This window comes from Manduca sexta, chromosome 7, assembly GCF_014839805.1.
Source record: "Manduca sexta isolate Smith_Timp_Sample1 chromosome 7, JHU_Msex_v1.0, whole genome shotgun sequence".
Taxonomy (NCBI): domain Eukaryota; kingdom Metazoa; phylum Arthropoda; class Insecta; order Lepidoptera; family Sphingidae; genus Manduca; species Manduca sexta.
In genome coordinates, this window is record NC_051121.1 from 11594343 (window position 1) to 11616254 (window position 21912).

A 21912-nucleotide genomic window follows, 5' to 3' on the forward strand; every position below is an offset into this window, starting at 1 on the left:
GTAGACTATGAATGATTCTAGATAATGTTTTATGTGTCCAATTTTATCGAAATCCATTTAACAGCCATACACATGAACATCTTCACAAACTTCTACCTTTATCACATTGTAAGATTAAAATAATCATTATTTATCACCTTAAACGATGACTTAAGGAATTAATGCAGTGATAAGTTCAATCATCAATCATAACTGGGTTTTTTGTTTTTATATTATTATTGTTACCTATTTCCCGATTCATTTAATCAGCATGGAATTAAATATTCAAACTGACTGGCTCGGTGGCGTAGTTGGAATTGTACACGTAACGAGTACAACTACTAAGCTGAGGTCCTGGGTTCTGGAATCCCGGGTAGGGCCAAAATAACTGTGACTGGGTTTTTCCATCTTACAAAATTACTCAGTTGCAGCTTGGAGTCAGGAATTTGGCGGCGTGATACTCCCGTGCTTCGGAAAGCATATAAAGCCGTTAGTCCTGCACCTGATCTCTCTCCGGTCGTGTCGTATTGCCGTCTCTCCGGATTATGAGAGTGGAGGAACAGAAAGTGCACTTGTGTATTGCGCACATACTTGTGCACTATAATGTGTCCTGCGTACTTAGTTGACCTCCGCTAAGATTGGCCGCCGTGGATGAAATTCGATTAGGAATGAAAGGAATCGAATATTTACATATTTTTTAGTACTCACAGGACTTGATGCTTCAAAATCTAAAGCGTGTAGGGTAATCTTTTTCAGTAAGTGTTAAAAAAAGTTATCGAATACTGTATCCACGCAACGTAACCATTCGCCGAAAAGAGTCGGAGCATGAGCTCCAAAATAATTTTAAAATTTAAATTTCCAATGCATCGGATCATGACTTTCAGAATTCTAGCGGGTCAGCAGCATAAGGGTCAACACTAGACATAACATGCAGTCACCTACATAAGTACCTGAACAAGTACTAAATTTCATCTCTGCTAAACAATTTTGTGCTCTAACCAAAAATAAATTCTTTACAAAAATAAAATAATTTACCCTACTTATTTATATAACTGACTCATCATAAGATATTAAAAATTCACATATCGACTGCACGACCTCCTTTTTCAATATAGAAGCTGTCAATTTATAATTAGTTGGAAATGAAGTTGGAAAATGAATGAGATAACACGGCTAGGCATTTATTTAAAACCAAATTGATCTGTTTATCTAGATTATACTCGGGCGTAAAGTTTTTGAATCGAAGTTTTTGACTTTTTTAATTCTTTGAAATATAACAGAATTACTTGTGAATTCATTTATAATGTAGAAATGCTTACGTCCTTAATCGTATCATACGGGTTCGAATACCGAGACGGGCAAAGTAATGTTGTTTTTTTTTCTAATACACATTTTATAGAAGTGGAGACGCGATCTTTTTCTTTTTTCTTTTTTGACAAGCAAGTCGTTCGCTTGATGGTTGGCGATAAAAATATACTATGAGCATTACCTATATTCTTTGCCCAAACGAGCTCTTTCATACGTGTAACTTACTGACTATGCAAATGAAATCAAACACAAATTTTATTTCCTTATTTATTCAGTCCAAGATCTATTGCCTATTACGCCTGCTCCAACTCTCAGCAGCAAACCGAGCGGCTACTTTAATACCTTCCCACGTCTCAAATCCAGCTTGCTCAATAAACGCCGGGTCTACCAAAAAGCCTGCCACCGTACCATGAATCATGTTGTACGCTGGCAACTCATAGGCGTAGCTGAACGGAGTGCCGATAGCCGTGGCATAGTCAGTGGAACCACCAGACACTTGGCCTAAAAGATGAACGATATTGCCAACGACGTAGTTTCTATGCTGTGGCCATTTCACAGCATCAATGGCAGTGGCCATTCTCACTCCAAGAAGATTCATGACTAAGGCATTTGGAGGCAGACCACCGGTACCAAAGCCAAAGAGAATCATACTTCCGAAACTGTGTATGTCCAAGTATACTTCGACGCGAGTGCCGTATTCGGCGAAGACGTCTCTGATGGCGGCGGTCTCGGGTTCAGAGAAGGGTCCTCTTCCGTGGAAAGTCTCGGTGCAGACGTTGTTGCTAGATAGAGTGCCCCAGAAGAAATCGAAGTTACGGTTGAGGTCGACACCCATGCAAAAGTCGCCCACCATGAAGCCTCTGGCGCGATTCTTACGCCAGAAACGGTCCTGAAACGTAGATGAAAGTTAAAGGTTAACTCAATTCAACAAAACCTATGATGATGCCAATTAAAAGAGAATTATTTAAATAATCTTGATATCAAGTAAACAACATTGGATACTTGAACATTAAAAGTAAAATTTAGTATACCTGCCACACTTCCAAAGACAAAAAATATCCTCGTCTAAAGATCATACTCACATTGGTATGAGAGAAAATATATCCATCTGGGTTGGCAATAGGCATGATGATCCAGTCTACATCCCTCACCAGGTCTTGTTCAGTGACGTCGAGCACCAGCTTCTTGATAGCGTACAGGGTAGCGGGCAGGGTGACCCACTCACGAGCGTGGAGGAGTGACTGTACAAATACTATGGGCTTGCGTCTGTCCTGGGGAGAAATAGAGAAGAGTTATAAAAATGCTGAATACGATATTGGTGTCTTAGAAAAAAGAAATATTTTTTTGTTCTCTCGGTGGCGTGGTAGTATTACGCGCGTTACGACACTCTAAGATCTTGCGTTCTAATTCGGAATCTGGAATTGTCGTCGATAAGCTTGCCCACTTCTACATCATGAGATGAAGTAGACAAGGCGAAAAGCGAATTTACTAGTAATGTAATTGCGCCTGTGCCTCCCCTTCTGAGATACAAAGTAGTGTGTGTATGTGTGTGTGTGTGCGCGCGTGCGTGAGTGGGTGTGTTTGTGTGTGCGTGTAGGTACGCAGTGTGACCTAATTGATTTTATTTTAATATTTGTGATTAATTATCTTATACGGAATTCATATAATATTTAGTGATATTGTTTTACCTCGAAGTTGCTAGTGGAAATCCTCAAATACTTGATGTCCCTGCCTTCGATACTCTTTCCTGCTGACCTGACGGTGACCTTATCAGGGTATGCGTTAGCGAGGTCTACGAGATACTGGTCAACCTGGAATTAAACAATACAACACTTATATCTGCGACAGTGCATTATCGGAAACTAACATTTGGCAATTTGTTCCCCTTTTCCTACAACATTGGACTTTTAAGTAACTTAGTAGTATGCTTCGTTGGAATAAATTTTACTTAAACCTCAGTGGCGAAATAATTATACAGAATATTTTGATGTTATGGTATCATTATGTTTTCCCCATAAGAATGAAGGTAGCCTAGTGTAAATGGAACAGAGTGCCGAAACCAATGTCCACAGGTTCAAAACCCAAGCGCTCTTTTTAAAGTTAAGTGTTTATTCTTTGTGAAATATACCTTGCTTTAAGGATGAAGGAATATATTGTAAGGATACATGTATACCTAGCAAGTACTCTCTAATGATTTTAGAGTACTCAAAATCTACTAATCTGCACTAGGTCTCTCAATAGTAGAGGCCCGTGCCCAGCAGTGGGACAGTATACAATAGTAAACTGGTCGGGTATTATAATTTTTTCTCACGAGCATCTGCTCCAAATCCACTTGTCAAAATATGCATTTCAATTTCAATTCATTCCAAATCAAGGTTATCCTTCATCATATTACTTTACCTGAGATAAGGACGTATTACTCTCATTATGTTATCAGTAATTATGTTTTCGATTAAATAAATCGTCAATAAATGTAATTCATTTTCGAATGACATGCGATAATACACTGATTTGTGTATTAAAATGCAAATTTACTTGTGTAAAATTATTGTCGAATGAAACTTATTGTACAATAAATGATTGGCGTAACATATAATAATAATATTAGCCCTGTATTATATACTGTCCCAATGTTGGGCACGGGCCTCCTTTATTATCGAAAGGGCCTTCATCCACTACCCTGGCCTAGTGCGGATTAGTAGACTTCACGCATCCTCAAAATTCCTATAGAGAATTTCTTAGGTTTCCGAGATTCGTCAAAATGTTTTCATTCACCGTTAAATCAAGCAATAATTCACAAAGACTACACACATCATTTCAGAAAAGCCAGAGATGTGTGCCTTTGGGTTTTGGACCTATCTTATATATTTGTGTGAAGAGAAAGACTTTCTCAGAAGTTAAACAGGCCATTAAAAAGCATGCTGTTTCATGCGTCATCCATAATTTTGAGTAGAAGCTGTATCTTTAATACTTACCACATCAAACGTATGGATAACGTCGAATGAGAGACCTTCGACGACAGCTCTGGATCTGTTGCTCTTAGAGGACGCTGCGGCAGATGCTAAGAGGGCATCTTCAAGGTCAAGTTTCCTGAAAAACAAACTCTTAATGACTTCCGAACATCTCAACGAAGGGTTCATTTCCACGAAATTTTCTATGTATGTAGACTCGGAATAACGTATCAATTCAATTTATTTTTGGGACTGACTTTATAGGATGTATTCTACCAGAGGATTAATAGATTTATTTTTCTAAAAACACTTTACAAAACGGTAAATATATCTGACAAATCTGAACAAAAAAATCATCCCTTACCTATGTTTTTTCTTGCACATGATTTATTTAAAATACTAGAAATGTTGAATGGAACCTTGAAGCGGCTCGTGAGCGTATTTGGAACTAAAATTCGACAGCGTGCACATTAAGAGGTACATTCTTTGAATACAAACATACTGTAGCCATACAACAGTAAGTTCAAAATATATGGGATTCGGCAGCACGTATCTTTTACTCGACTACGACGAAGCAAGGAAGGCTAATGATTTTAACACCTTATGTATGTATGTAGGTATGTTTGGTATCCATTGTATGTTTTAGCGGCGCTCCTACAAAACCGATGTTGACAAATGAAGTGTCTATCGTTTCGTATTTATTGTGCGATGGTTATAGGCATGATTTTACCAGAATTTTTATTTATTTTGACGTATATACTCGTCTACGATTGTAGGAAAGTACTTAAGTTACTCGAGACAGCTACTTGGTGCAATTCTTTACTATGCGTGCTTGGGATACTAGTCTATATACCAACTTCGACTCTAAGTCAACTTACTCCTTAATATTTTCCACTTGAACCTCGAATTCCATTCCTGCTTCTTGCAGTTCCTTCTCAACCGCCTCCCTCAGGACCCTCGGAACCAAGACGACTTCAGGTCTGTCTTGTGCAGCATACGACCAGATGTCCAAGTTGTATTTGGTTTCCACATCCTTAAGGACGTCGATTTGGTCGGAAAACCTTATGTGCACATTGTAGACTGCATGACTGCAAAGAGGTTAATTTATTTATTTATTTATTTACATTTTGTACACATGGTATACAGGCGGACTTAATGCCATAGGCATTCTCTCCCAGTCAACCTTGGGGTGGTGTAGAGAGGACGGAGGTAGGTGTATAATAATTTAGATTATATACTTGATTCTTCTCCCTGTTGAAATTTCCATTATAATACAATTCACTAGTATTTGGATTCGTAATGTGTATGAAAATTTCATGGAAACCAATGCTTTTAAAAGAAAAGATTAAGAAACCTAAGAGAATGAATCTTACCCATCATACTGCTCGTGTTTAGCAGCAACGGAGTAGAAGAACAGACAAATAACGAAACATAACTTATACATGTTGCTCGAACTGCCCGTCGACGGACAATGATAAGTTTCAGGTTAAGCAAAACTTTATATTTTTTAAAAAATTAAGCTGATTATTATTATCATTAAACACTTATCAAAGCCTACGATAAGACGTACTTCAGAAATACTTGTTTGAATTTAGCAATGATTAAAAAGACTTAATTTATGTTATATATCACTAAGTACCTTTTACACGTGTTTCTGTCCGTGTAAATCTTTTTCAAAATTACTGAGGTCACCGATAAGGCGACAAGGATAAATAAAAAAAAATAACAAAAGGATTACTCCCACATTAGTGCCATCAGATCATCTTGGCATACTAGCTTATTCGAGGCGATTGATAGCTGTTTTTTTCTCGAATAAAAGCTATTGGCATATAAGAAGACTATAATTAATCCACATAATGCTCTATGTGCCCAAATCCGCTTAACTTTCGAACACGCATTAACTCCTGGTAAGTCTCTCATAAGTGAGAGTCTGCCTGGGTAGGTACCACCGCAATGACTATTTCTACCGCCAAGCAGCAGTTTTAATCACGGTTGTGTTCCAGTTTGAACAGAAGAGCATTGTAGCCAGTATAACAGCTGGATAAAATAAGACTTATCATCTCAAGTCTCAGGATGGAGAGCGCAGTGGAATAACAAATAATACTTTGTAATTCAAGGTGTTGGATGGTGTTTCTTCTGTTTATGGGCGGTCGTTTCGATTACCATCAGGCGAACGGCAAGCTATTCTCGTCATTCAAGTTAACATTTATCGAAATTGGCTTTAAATCAACAGTGCTTATAGAGCAAGTTAACAATGTTTTCATTTTACTAGTGCAGCATAAGATAATACGAGGAATGAATATATGTTACTTATTTCATGATTCCTAAGAGAGTTGTGTACTGGTTTGAGAATTTACAATTTATTTATTATCTATTTGTGGATATATGAATGAACTACTGTAAACAACAATAAAACCAATTGTATTTTTTTTTCTCTCTATCATGTACTGTAGTTTATACCTCAAACTGATTTTAAAAAGAGTAACATCAGAGTTTCCAGCCTGTTCTCTAGTGAGAACTGCTTTCCTAACTGATGGTAGAATCAATATTGACGGAATCTCAATAATGTATAACATTTTACAAGTTAAAATAAATTATTTCATTTCAAAATGCCTACCAAAATTGGTACAATTATGTACTCTTACTCGTCAGCACGAGTCGCTTTCTTTACGTATAATGATTGTTGTCTTACCAACTTAACGAAATATATAGGCATAACTAGCGAAATATACTGGACGAACGATTCGTATCATGTAAAAACCCAATCTAGACTAGTAAATTCCAGTGCATAATCACAATATCTAAAGAATAATTAATTACGTATATTGTCAAAATGTTATCATTCTTTATCCTAATTACATTAATCTTAATTGTTATTGAAAAAGGATTTATAAGCCAATGGATTGAGTTTCTTGCATTATTATCGCATAAGTTAAGTGGACATATGGCGCTCCCCCAGCCTAATGGCATGCTTACCTTTTGAGGCTACCTATTTAAAATTTATAAGACATATACAGAAAAAATATATAAAAGGGATATTGTTTTATTAGTTTTATGATGAAAATGCCTCTAAAAAATTGTGACTCCATGCAACCAATTTGCAACAAACACTATTGGATAGACAATTTACTAAGGAACATTTTGGTTTCGAAAAGATATAAAATATTTGAACAAATGGTTCGTAAATATTTGCATATTCCCGCCGGTATCTCGTGTGTTGTTAATGTATGGATTGAATGCTCAAGGCCATCTGCTCGGGGCCTTAAAGTAGTATGTAGTTTGATAAATACAGTAAAGGTATAGACTGGTCCAACCGACGCAAACTACACATTATGACATATAAATATTTTATTTTATATGAAATCTTATGAGAAAACATTTCAAGAACTAACTTATCGTATGCAACAAGCATTCACAGAAAACCAATGTTAGAGAATGACCTAAATCGGTTTAGATCAGCGATAAAGGATACGATACTGCGCAAATTTTGCTATTCACGTGCTAGATTAATATTATGATTATTAATTAATTTCCGAAGCGCGTCAGGTGACGTCATAGTCTCGGCGCGCGTGCGCACTTGCATACATACACACAGAAAGAGAGAGTCACTCACACTCCTTTTATCCCCAATGAAGTAAGCAGATGTACACCACTGTTAGCCTTAAGTATTTTTGCTCAGTGTTAGCCCAAAATCTGAAATTTATGCCTGATTTGGCGTTATGCTCGCGCCCTATCACAAAATATTTATCATCATACTTGAAAAAAAGTGGGTGCATTATTTGCACCTCTGTCAAAGTGCTAAGGTGTGATGTATGTGTGTGTATATTTTAAAATGAATTCCAATGAACTTTATGTCTTAACCTTAGAGTAATATAGATATAAGATATAATTCAAATTGATTAAGGCCTTGTTTCATATCCGACTAAACGTTAATCGCCGAACATAATACAGAGCAACCAAATACAAAAGTCAAACTCCAAAATAAATGCTAAAAAAGTGTCCATTCAGTATTAACTTTTTGTGCGTTGAATGGCAAATAACATTTACTTGAACGTTGGAAACAAGGTCTAAATATCCTCAACTGACACCATTACTGCTGCTCAAACATTTCTGTACCCATTGTTGTCGAATAGAATTGTCATTGAAAGCATCAACTCAGATTAATATTTCCTCATTTGAAACAACAGGAAAATGATCTCTCTAACGATAACTGTAACAGTATTTTTTCGATAGGCTATCATGATTATCACGTTATCATTATTCATCATCATCAGCCGCAGGATGTCGACTGCTGAACATGACCAACCCCCGCCCCCAAACATTTCTAGATCGAGCTATTGGAAGCCACCTGCATCCAGCGACCTCCTGCGACTTTTATGAGGTCATCTGTATACCTCGTGGGTGGACGACCGACGCTGCACTTCGCAGTTCGTGGCTTCCACTCTATAACCTTCTTGCCTCATAGGCCATCAGTTCTGCTTGAAACAGCCTCTTCTTGTTATCATAATTATATTAGAACAACTGTGAAACACGTTAGTTGACTTGCAAGATGCGGGTGTGGATTCTTCTTGGTCTCTTCGCTACGGTTTTCGCCGAACATGAAGAGTATATTGGGTACCTTTTTTCATAATCTACTTTCTATCTATACTATCTACTTCTTTTATTACCTGTTGAAAACCGCCCGCTCTATTTTTCGTAGTTAAGTCAGTCCATCCAAAAGTCTTCTGGAAGAAATCGACAATTAAGATAAGACCGCCATTTATACTTCTTGTTTAGCTTAGTCTCTGTTCTATGTTCTTTTTGCTTTTTACCTTAAGTGTACAATTAAGAATTTAAAATAAAATAATTTGTATATCGGTGACTTTCGTCCCCTACGGATCTCCTTATGTCCAATTCAATCATGTAGAGAAACACTAAACATAGTCCTCTTCACAGCTCGCTGATCGACTGTGAGTTTTCTTATACGGTCTTTTGTTAGGGGCCACAAAATTCTATAATACATTAAAATTCATGTTTCCTTTCTCAGATGGCAGTCGTACCCAATAGAGCCATCTAGCCGGGATGAGCTAAAAGTCTTCGGCTCCATGGCCAAACACTTTGATTTGGATATCCTGAGCCAGCCGTATTTGGATCGTGAGGGTGTGGTGCTGGAGGAATTCTACAAACAAGTTAGCTTCACTAGCCATCTGGAGAGCTACGGCATCTTTAACAAGTTCCATACTATCGTAAGTAATCCTCAAAATATTTCTTTCAGATGCAGTAGACCAGGAAATTGTGTGCTGATTATCTCCCAGAATATAAAAACCCTGGACCAGTGTAATGAGCGATAATCAAAACCTGTTAATCATTAAAAACTAATATAATGCTTACTCATTAGACATTGGTAAGCTAAGAAAAATATTCTAAAACAATGAAGTGGTTGAGTTGTTCTCTGCAATTCAGAGGATCTCGGGAAACTGAACTTGATTTGTAACGCTGTAATCACGGCTAATTGCCATCGGCCCGCAAACGCGTGCCCCGCTTAATGCCCAGTGGCTTTCCGAAACAGGAATTCCTACAAAATGTCTGCCAAATTAGTTCTTAACATATTAGCTACATAAAGGTGAGACTGTTAATGATGATATTAAAAAATATATTTTATTAAAATACTACGAATAATATTGACCACAAACTTCCAAGATAGAAGAAAGTTATTATCATTGATGCAGATATCCATGGGAGGGAATGAATCACCTCTCCTACCATGACAAGGGCCATTCATAAGCTTATTGAAAATGAGACCGAACCAGACCTTCTAGAAAGGTTCGACTGGATCATGGTGCCTTTGGCAAACCCTGACAGATATAAATCCAAATAACTTCTCTTTAAGACTGGCTGTCTTTCACAGGTCAAGACAATATTAATCAATACAATCGCAAAAAATAGACATGAAGTGTAAAGAATTGTATTTCATTGACTAATATCACCTTCACTAGATACTATCCGCCGACTCATTCGTAGATTACCGATTTCAATCTAAGTAATGGACAAGCACTCTAGTTCTTTTCACGTGGTTATTTTGTATCTTCATATTAGAAGGAATCTGTATCATTGTTTGGACAAAAAATCTCACAAAAGTGCCTTGTTTCGTCTCAGCGTCATTTCTGGCCCGCTTAACCAACCAGCATTTGTTAGCCCGCTATGCTCAGGAGTTGTCGGCAATCGTTATTACGAACTTTCTTCTGGAACACCATTCGAAACAGCTCCAAACCTTGCGCAGACCCCTATGATGGCAACCGCACCTTCTCCGAAATCGAAAAAAGTGCGTGCATAATTGAATATTTTGTAAGATGTTCTATTTCATAAATTAACATATAACTATAAATTATAAGTATATTGAAGCTATTAATTTTTTTTATTGGCTTTTGTTCGCAGCTCTTCTAGTTTAGCTCTATATTCATAAAATATTTATTAGCATTTTTTTTACTATTTAGAAACCCATATAATGTTTTAATATATTATCTGCTATAAAATTTGACTCCTCAAAGTCTAGATTCCGAAAATAATTGCAAACAACTCAAGGGCACTACCGCGCGGTGCGTGACTTTTTGGACGTTAGTTTGCTACATTTACATACAAAAGATACCCAACCATGTGGCAGTAGTCAATTTGTTTGACGACAATTATACTATCGGTATCTTTAAATGGGGTGATGACAAATCGGTGAATGATTCAATCTCGTTATTACTTAGATAAAAATAGATTATTATTTTGATTTAACAGATTTGATAATAAGTACTTTGAGTGCTGTAATTTACTACCTACAGAAAAAAATCATGAAACATGCTGATATGATTAAAAGTCGTACCTACACCCACTCCTTCACGTACAATATACTCACGCTTTGTATCCCCGAAGGTGTAGACAGAGACGCAACTAACACAACCACTTTTGGCAGTGCCATCCCATTATGTCAGAGGATACGAGCCTAATCCCATATCTGGTTCAAATCCCAGATTCCATTCTGATACTGATCAGAACGACTCAGTAATACTTTGAATTCAAACCCGAGACCTCATAGAAGTAGTCCTATCGCGCATGCAATACAACTACGCTACTGAAGCTTTCATACCTAGTATTGTCTATTTCTATCGTCAAGCTGTACGAACCTGTTACCTTATGAGATTAAAACTAATGAATCACAATATCTTTGGACAACGCCAGACACCCCTTGTCTGGTATTCATACCACAATGGAACCTTTTTTCACTATGAAGGGATGCACGTTGCCCGAGCCCTTCATTTGCATTACGTATCTAATTTACGAACGTTCCTGTGCATCCACGTATGTACGAATAATTATTTTCTTAATTTTCTTTCTGTTTACTTTGTACCTCATAATTCTGAATTGTCTAAGTTAAGCTCCTTTAGCGCCGCGCTTTTTTGACAGGATGATTCGCGCTCACTCGGGGATGCCTGTTCAGCAGTGTAAGGCAATTGGTTGATTAATAGCTCCTGTTTATAGTAGAAACTCCGCCTGTATACACTTGTATATGAAGTTCTAAAATAAATAAAACACACCGTACTGAAAAACTTACCTTTATCAAGAACGTAATATCTAGTTGACAATACAGAAATGGACCTGTATTCAAACGTCTTGCATTAGATAAAAACATAGTGATTAGCAATTCCTCTTGTGGAGGTCAGATTGTATGTTATAAGTGCAATTTTTCCATTCATAATGTAATACAACGTGAAATCTCTCACGCAGACCGTTTATATAAATCAAGTGGCATACATATACTGTCAAAACATTGGATAATTAGTTAAGGAAACTGCAATACATATGGATAAAATTATAACTTATCTTTTGATTTAGTAGTTTGGGTAAACGATATATACATTAGTGGTGAAAAGTGACCCGACTAACAATATGCATATGTGCGCACTGAAAATGGTTCTAATGATAATAAGATTTTACATAAATTAGCAAAGGGAAGCCAGCAAGAATCGAATTATATGGATCTTCCGCCACAGATACACATAGATCATTTCATCTTCGCAGACGCGTTCCACTATTTTTCCTAATCGCTTACAGTGTACGTGAGCAGCATGAGTGCACGCACACTACGAAAGATAGCGTCGAGTCTGAGACTTTGATTAGTTCAGACTTTTTTGTATTTACCTGGTATCATATTCTTGATTTTTTTAGGGTTCCGTACCTCAAAAGGAAATAACGGTACCCTTATAGGATCACTTTTTTGTCCGCCCGTCCTTCTGTAAAGACCCTTTTTCTCAAGAACGCGTAGAGGTATTAAACTAAATCTATCTCAAATATTCAGGTCTACTGTTCCTTGGAGCTGTGAAAAAATTAAACTTCTAAGCCAACGCAATCAAAAGATACAGCCGTTTATGTCGCAAATTTTCGAAACTCGCAAAGGAACCAAAACCTAAAGGGTACTTCCACTCGACTTAGAATCTTGAAATTTGGCATGAAGCATATTTTTATAGCACAAGTAAAGGAAACATTCTGAAAACATTAAATTTTTAGTTACATCACATATTTTTTTTAATAATTATAAACTTATTACCCTTTTCCTCATGAACGCGTAGAGACATAAAGTTGAAACTCATATCAAATACTTAGTTCTAATTTCCTTTAATTTTGCAATAAAAATACCATAACTCTGACTCGCTTGTCGTGATGGATGAACTTTTACTTATATTTTTTGTATTTACCTGGTATGATATTCTTGGTTTTTTAGTAACTAAGCTATATATTGAAAAATGATAGTCAATAGTGGCGAAATTTAAAATTTTTTGGAAGGCAACCCGACATATTAGGCACTAATAATATGCTTAAATGCGATCTGCAACGCATTCTAATGTTAAGTAGATAATTGAATAGAGATAATTAAGTAGATAATTTGCGAAAGGAAAGTCGGCAGGAATCGCGTTGTACAGCTCTTCGCCACTGCTAGTAACAACACTCAAATCAATCTATTCAATAAGCCGAACCAAACTCAAACTAAAAAACCACTGCCCTGCCACTGCCTTCTAAACAATCTATTATTAATAAACTAAATCACAACGTTACCGTCAGTTCCCATGACGTTACCTACAAATATATCTAACCGATACCATAATCTTATCATAAACAACTCTTTATATATTCAGTGATAAAATCCCCAGTACAGTTCTGGCAAGATGAAGGCGTGGGTACTGATCTCTCTCTTCGCTTTGGCGTTCGCTAAGCATGAGCAGTATATTGGGTACGTATATTTATTTAATATTTTACTCAGAAATTTAATATTTTTAGGGAACCTAAAGACGAACATGCAGTGTTGCCTGGAGTAAATAAAGTGCTCTATGCGCGTGGAATAGCGACTATTTTATTAATTATTTGTATACTAAATAAAAACAATCGACTTAAGTTTTCTATAGTATGTAATGTGTGTAATATTATGTAGATTATATTAAGCCTGGACGTTCTACTTAAATGTGAAGAGACGAGTGGAAATGTGTTCAAATAATCGTGTAATATAAAAGGTCCTTTGCCATTGCGTTACTAAAGGAAACCACATACTTATCTTTTTGAAAATAGCATTTTACTATAAGTAACTTGTATCGAAGATGTTAAATAAAAACGTGTAAATTTCAAACAAATAAATACCAATAAAAAGAACTCTAATTTTATACGGCCTAATGTCACTTTTATTACTCCAAGGGTATTTGTCGCAGCGTCACACGCGCCATATTTGCACTAAACTACAAAATAATCAATAAATCAGAAAAGTAAAACTAGATTGTCGATATAAAACTATTTTATGGATTTTATCGTGGTTTTTTAATATGATAATTTTCTCCCGACGTTTCAAAGACTTTGCAGTCTTCATGGTCACGAGGACGACTGAGGTGCTGGTCGTCCAAATAGTCAAAGTTACACCTACATTTATCTACCTACCATATATCATATATTATTTTTTATCTACCTACATTTTACAATTGCACAAAATCTGTGACATAAATACTGCAAAAGCAAGCAAGAAGTGTGAGACAACAAGCTCCAAATCCCACGCCGCCGTCACAGAAACCGAGTGAAACCAGCCACAGCTGAACGTGTTCCGGTTGTATTACTATATGTAAGAGGAGTCACCGATAAGATTGGCTATATTCTAAAGCGTGCTTTCATCAAAATATATTTCAAGCCGCTTAAGAAGATTAGTAAATTTTTACCACCTGTCAAGTGCCATATACCTCAGCAAGATGGATTGTTACTATAGCCTCTCCTTTATTGACCAAACAAGAATAAATTTTGGGACCCACGTAAAAGAACATATAGCTGCCGTGACACCGACGCTATACACAGGCTGCAGTTACTAAACACTCTGAAGGAGGCTCCAATCATTATCTGCAACTAGACTGGCCTTTCTAGATAGATTTGTGGCCACAAATCTTTACCAAAGAACACCAATTCCTGTCCCGGATTATTCGCGAGATTATTGAAATAAAAAAACATCCGAATTTCAATAGAGAATTTGATTGGGAGCTTTCACAAGCCTGATCTTATTCTACATTTAATGTAATCGGAACCCTAAAGACCGGTAGCGAGCCTTCAAAACACTGTGAGCTCATTCTGCGTAGAACGGATCGTCAATAGCAAAAACAATTAAAAAAATGCAAGGATGTAAAATATAGGTAGATATAATAACTACGACTTTTCGGACGACCAACACCTTAGTCAGTTTATGAACTTGACGTTACGTGGTAAATATTGCCGACAGTGATTCTATTACATATTTTACCCCCTTAAAAGATAAAGGCGTGATGTGTCTTTGTTTTTGATATTCAAATGGACAGGCAGAGGTGTAACCAGCGCACTCACTTTTCACCATGTGTGTCCCGTCCTATGATGTATAAGGGGCGAGTGTACCGCCATATCGGACACAAATTCCGGACTCCGGACTGATACTGAACAGAAAAAACCACTTTGTCCGAGCCGCGATTTCAACCCGAAATTTTAGAGCTGTGGTCGTATCGTGCCGGCAATACAACCACGTGACCAACGCAATCAAATCCCGACAAATCAACATCAACTAACGCCCCCCTATTGACAATGTAACAATAAAATATTAAAAACCGTTATTATCAGTAATAATTAATCACTGCTTTATTTCTTTATTCTATGACGTCGTTATTTAGTAAGTATACTGATTAAATACTTATTAGGTTATTTCTACGCGATTTAAAGCGATTTTCGCTAAGTTTCTAAGATTATAGTTATCTATTATAAGTATGAAATCCGGTTGAAGCTTGTCGAAAACTGGGTACGAATAATCTATTTGTATATAATACCATTCAATATACGTATAAGTCTTTCTGAGTAATAAAATTTTGGTGATCAAGATTATTAGTTAATACAGAATTTGTTCTTTAAAGTCAAAAAGATAGAATAAATAAAATATTTAGAAAGAAAATTCTAAACGCTGTAAGTTCATAATTGTAAAATAATGTCGGTACTTATTATAATTGTTAGTTCCATACTATTCTGCTTAATTATGTCGGAAAGAACAAATACAACGAAGTAGCTTCCTTGGTTCGGGATTTCAATAAAATCGCCAGAGATGTAAAAATAAAATATTTTTTGCCTGTATACAGCGATGATTCAAAACTTACATTCCATCAGATGTCCATGAATGTCATTTTTAACAAACACAATAATTTTTTTGCAGATGGAAATCGTACTACGTAGCACCATCCAGCCAGGATGAGCTGAAAGCCTTCGGCTCAGTGGTCCAGCAGCTGGACGTGGACATCCTTAGCAATCCGTACTTGGACCGCGAGGGTGTGGTGCTGGTTGAACCTCACAAGCAGAACAGCTTCACCAGCGCTCTGGAGAGCTACGGCATCTCCTACAGAATCCATGCTGATGATATTAAGGCGTAAGTTTCACCTCTTTTACAATTTATTGACGAGAAAATTGTACTGATTGTAAGAATTTATGTTGATGTTAACCATACTGTGGGGACGGAAATAAGCAATGGAAGTAAATAATTCTTTCTAACTGACTTCCAAGTTAAGGAGCAAAAGGACTACAAATAAATCTTAATATGTTCAATTTCGCCTCACCTTTTTACTAACCCACCACTCGCCATCGCAGTGGAGTTCATCCGTACTACGTTGAATCCCTCCTTTTTAAACGGTGTTTACTGCCACGCACGTGCAAGCTTTCAAATTATCTCCCTGCATTGATGTTCCCTGAGCGCTATGACTTGTTCTTCTTAAACGAGGCTTAAAAAGAGGGCTCACTTCCCGATACACAACGGCATGGCTGTACCTCTGACATTTCATAAGTCCATGACCGGCAAATGCTGCTTACTATCAGGCGGACTGCTTGCTAGTTACCTACTAAGGTAATAAAAATAATTCCCCCAATTATAACGAATGGAATAGAGCTAATTAAACTAGTTTAGAGTAGGCTTGCGTTTTATTTTTGTGTTCCCTAAATATGCGTTAGTTACATTGAAGTGTTGAACAACCCAATCATGAGACCCTGTTACGGTGCCATTCAAAATTATATTCGAAACGTCAAAGCTAGAAGCGCGTCGCTGGCGTTAAATTAGTTCTTTACATTATTTTAAATACTTATCTCTTCTTTAATATCTTTATTGTATAAGCAATTTATAATTACCAATTAATACCATTAATCATAACGATTAGTATTTACATTTCTTTATTTGAGTATTGGAACCCAGAATCAAAACAAGAGTATTGCAGTTGGAAGAACATTGTGATCGGTGTAATTAGGAATTTTAGTATTAAAATAGCATCGCAAAGTCTAGAACAGTGCTCTTCATTATCCACTATATATTATATTATACTAAAGGTTATTAGGCCTGATTACAAATATGTTGCAATTTTTTGTGATAAAAGGCTTACTCACAATTAGTTTGCATAAAAACATAATCCATTATACAATGCGTCACTAAGTTATCGTTTTGATGAGCATTAAAATCTAATAGCAAACGCAAACGACTGTAATACACGAAGGCCATTCAAACTTTTGAATGCAAGAGATTTTTTTTTTTATACGAGTACGCAAAGTGACCTCATCGCAGCAAGGTAAGTGGAGTGGAGTCTAATAGGATGTCGACTGACGAAAGATGATTTCCCCTCGGCTGTCGACACAATTATGCCGGCCTGTTGATATAAGACGTAAGATTTAGACCAGGTTTGAGTATTGATTTAGTGACGTATATAGATCTGACTGGGAAGTGGCGGGTTCAAATCACAGGTTGGCGAGTTTGTATCTAACACAATTTTTTGGGGTTAAGGTTACCTGAACGGTTTTAATGGGAGATGGGTGGCAGTATGGAAAAAATACCAATGTTATTATATATAAATTCCAAATTCAATTGGAATGAGGGCAGATGCTGAAGATTAATGAAGAATAAATCGGAATCCTGACAATCAAACTCCGAAACTACGTGAAAAAATATTCTAAACACACACTCACGCTTTTTATTTTCGAAGGGATAAGCAGATGTGTCCCCACTTTCGCAGTGCGTATCACATACCAAGATGTGTAGGGGATGAACCTATCGCTATATCGGGCACAAATTCCATATTCCGGCCTGATACTGGCTAGAAGAACTCAATATGACTTTACACGGGGATCGAACCCGAAATCTCAGCACTGCAGTAAAATAGATATACAAATTAAAATGAATGTAACAATGCCTTTGTTAAAAATCTATGAATAATATTTTTTATAGCGCTTAAAACCCTTTTCAAGCGAACAAAATTATTCAGAAAGTGTATGGTGCGTACATATCTGATGTTATCAAAATCGATAATTCAATCATAAGCAAATTATCAATCACTGTATAATCCATTACAAAAACACAATTATAATCAATTACACGATAATCACTATCGGGACTTCTGTTTACTAAACCATTGTTATGGATGTAATTACAAACACATGGATGCGATTTGACATGGACGCAGCAGGCCTCAACACATGTGAAGTTTTGGGCGCCAGACTTTTGTAAGGCATTATTATCCGATTGCCAAAGAAGGGTAATGTTTTCGTTGTGCCCCTTGTGAGTGCGTGGTTCTGGATTGAAGTCCCGTTAGCCATGTCCCGAAGACCGTCACTATATGTAGCATTCTGGTGTGTAAGGGCTTGACTTAGGTATAATGTCTATTTCTTCAAACTTTTTGTACTACTTTGGCCTTATATGCAGATACGTGAGTAGTGCTCCCACTTTATCACATGCGTATTGTATTCTAAGATGTGATAGGAAGCGAGCCCATTTTAAGGTAGAAACTTATAAATTTGTATTGAGACACGTTTTTTTATACTGACACCGTAAATTGATCCTGCAACACCTGATGGTAAGTGGAGTGGGATCGAATAGAATGTCGACTAACAAGAGAAGATTACCGCTAGGCAGTCGACAATATTATGCCTGCCAGTTGGAACTGGCTACTTACGTGGGCCACTATGGCGGGTTTTAACACCTTGCGTACGGTGGTCACTATCCGGGCGGATATAAAATATATCCTACCACCAGCGCTGTTTAAGATTCTCTAGAGATTGTTAATAGTCGTTGATGAATTCGCGGAAGCTAAAATCGTCTCAGGTACAAAGCCCTAATTGACGTATTAAAATTATGCAGGCATGCCTTAGACGTTCACCGAATAGCCTCGAAACGTGGTTTTTACAGAACGTTTACAGAGCGTTTTAACTATCTCCTATTACAATTTCCAGTAAAATATAATACTATTTTGTGGCTCATTCATTCGGCTAATGCACGCGACACTTTAACAACGGTCATATTATTTTCAATACTCAATGCTTCTAAAAGACGATATATTTTAAAATAGATTAAATACTAATAATTCCTTTCTCTCCAGGAAACTCGACTACGATGACCAGCTCATCGAAGAACAAAGAGTCGCTTCGATGGCCAGGAATGGCGCAAAGGAAATGCCGTACGACAATTACCAGGAGTGGGAGGTGGTACGTACCGTAACGATTTTATTTCAAATGAATTAGTTTATGCGTCAAATGATAAAACGACCTCTTCAAATGCAAATTTAGGGCTAGGCAAATCAAATATGTCAACAACTAATTGTCGCCATTTTTATTGTGATTATTGTGTAATAGATTGACACCGCGTTTGTGGAGCGTTATTTAGAGATTATATTAAGATTGCCTCCTTAGCTTAATATACACAGATGCTGACTTCAAATGATGCACCATTTTGTGTTTACTCGTACACTTGTTTGTAATATAGTTAAAATCATTTTAATGACTTCACATGATCAGTATCAATTAGTACTTCATTAATAAGATTATAAATCATATAAGACATAACGCACACTTGTTTTTTGGTCCAAAAATAAAAACATTATGAAATGTTATAAATAGTGTTAAGTAATGACTGTAGATATTGGCTCCAGTTACAATAACCTGTTAGATTTATTATAACTGAATATTTTGTTTCTTAGATCGAAGCTTATATGGAAGACATCGCTCGCCGCTTCCCTAACGTTGCCACTCTGGTGACCGCCGCTAATTCGTTTGAAGGTCGTCCCATCAGATACATGAAGATTTCCACCACAAACTTCCAAGACACAAAGAAACCTGTCATCGTCATCGACGCAGGCATCCACGCGAGGGAATGGATCACCCCTCCTACAGTGACATGGGCCATTCGCAAGCTCACTGAAGATGTCACTGAACCAGATCTTCTGGAGAGATTCGACTGGATCTTGTTGCCGGTTGCGAACCCTGATGGATACAAGTTCAGTTTTACTTCCGTAAGTTTTTTAAGTTATAAATTTTTATAGGTTTCCTTAGATTGAACAAACACGCTCAACGACTAAGAATTAGTTCATGACATGATGTCAGGCGTCTTATTACGTTATAGGGGGGATGTAAAGTTAACGAGGCATTAATACATTAATTACACCTCTTTCACTCCTAACTAATACTTATCTTAACGTGTTTTAATTTCTTAATATTTTCACTCTGTACAATCAACTTAATAACACCTTAAATTCTCACAAATAAAAACATTTTGCAAATACTCTTTATGTTTCCAGCGTCTATTTTTATGCAATGGCGAATCGTGTAATTAACATAACATTGAAAAGTAATTCTCTTTATCTTCCCTTTAGAGTCGTTTCTGGCGCAAGACCCGCTCCACCGACCAGCACGCGCTCAGCTACCTCTGCCCAGGAGTTGACGGCAACCGCAACTACGACTTCTTCTGGAACACCGTTGGAACCAGCTCCAATCCTTGCACTGACACCTTTGGAGGCGGCCGCGCCTTCTCCGAAATCGAAACAAGGGTCGTCAGAGACATCTTACATGAGCATCTTCCCCGCATCTCCTTGTACCTGACCATGCATAGCTATGGAAGTATGATTCTTTACGCCTGGGGTCACGATGGGTCTTTATCGAATAATGCCTTCGGTCTCCATACCGTGGGTGTGGCTATGGCGGAAAAGATTGATGAACTTTCTCTAAGCCATTTCCCAAGATACGTGGTCGGAAACTCGGTTCTAGTGTTAGGTTACGGTGCCTCAGGAGCTTCGGAAGACTACGCGCATCACATCGGAGTGCCTCTGTCTTATACCTATGAACTGCCCGGTCTTTCAGGTGGTTTCCAAGGTTTCCACCTTCCTCCTCGGTATATTGAGCAAGTATGCCGTGAGACCTGGGAAGGTATTGTGGCCGGTGCCAGAAAATCTGGTGACATGTTCATTTCTGCTCCTTAATCTGCCTTAACATTTTAGGGGCCGAGCAGACACTGATTACTTGTAGTACCAGATACGACATTTGATTTTTATAGCAATTTAATTAAAGCAATTGTCAGTTTCTTAATAATTATTATATGAAACCTGAGCATTAACAGCGCGTTGCCATTATATGTTATCTGTCTGATGCAACAATTTTCCAGCGTCTGCGCGATTCCTTATTAAAAAGACATTGTAATTTTGTACATACCTATTATTATTTATCTATATGTTGTAAATAAATTATTTATAATTATCACACTTCTTACTTTATCGATACATATCCTGATCTTAACCCTCCTCAGACAATGAACCACAAATCTTAAAACACCGAGTCTAAGCTATACTATCCACACGGTTTTGCAACCCTTGTCATCAGAATCGCCTATTCCACATATTTTAGATACAACCAGCATTGAATTTCATAAATTTTCTAGGAATAGGTGTTATTTTAGCCCGGCACAAAAAATATAACTGGAGAAATGTGGGTGAGGTACCTCAGCCTACCTTTGAAATGAAAAAACGTGATGCTGTGTATTTGAAATAGAATAGATAACACTTTATGGCAGATAAATAAAATTCATATATGTCGCATCCGGGTCATGAGTACGGAATTAAAATGAACACAAAAGTCATAGTGACGTGTACGGAGTCTAGGCGGGCGGGGTAGACAGTGCTTATAAAAATCATTCCTAAAGTGTCGGGATTCAGTCTACTTTCACTATTTAATTAGTTTGTTAAGCCTAGGAACTGTACTGTGTGACGTGATTGTATTGTACCGTGCCTGTGAAGTAAATAATTACCTAATCATTATAAGTGTTATTTTGCACTGTGACACTAGCAAGTAACTGTACTTGCTAGTATCACAAATCACAATGAATGCT

At 37.1% G+C, this 21912-nt stretch overlaps 2 protein-coding genes across 2 annotated transcripts; one reads left to right on the forward strand and one right to left on the reverse strand.

The window, feature by feature from the left end:
- Positions 1 to 1540: 1540 nt before the first annotated feature.
- Positions 1541 to 5764, reverse strand: LOC115442447 (carboxypeptidase B). The gene is made up of 6 exons (XM_030167481.2): positions 5612 to 5764; positions 5117 to 5326; positions 4263 to 4377; positions 2976 to 3098; positions 2370 to 2558; positions 1541 to 2176 (listed from the first exon to the last, which is right to left on the reverse strand). The coding sequence occupies exons 1-6, from the start codon at positions 5680 to 5682 to the stop codon at positions 1571 to 1573; spliced, it is 1314 nt and encodes a 437-aa protein (XP_030023341.2). The 5' UTR covers positions 5683 to 5764; the 3' UTR covers positions 1541 to 1570.
- Positions 5765 to 13338: 7574 nt separating this feature from the next.
- Positions 13339 to 21289, forward strand: LOC115442451 (carboxypeptidase B). The gene is made up of 5 exons (XM_030167486.2): positions 13339 to 13488; positions 15949 to 16158; positions 19139 to 19244; positions 19736 to 20047; positions 20408 to 21289. The coding sequence occupies exons 1-5, from the start codon at positions 13424 to 13426 to the stop codon at positions 21008 to 21010; spliced, it is 1296 nt and encodes a 431-aa protein (XP_030023346.1). The 5' UTR covers positions 13339 to 13423; the 3' UTR covers positions 21011 to 21289.
- Positions 21290 to 21912: the final 623 nt, after the last annotated feature.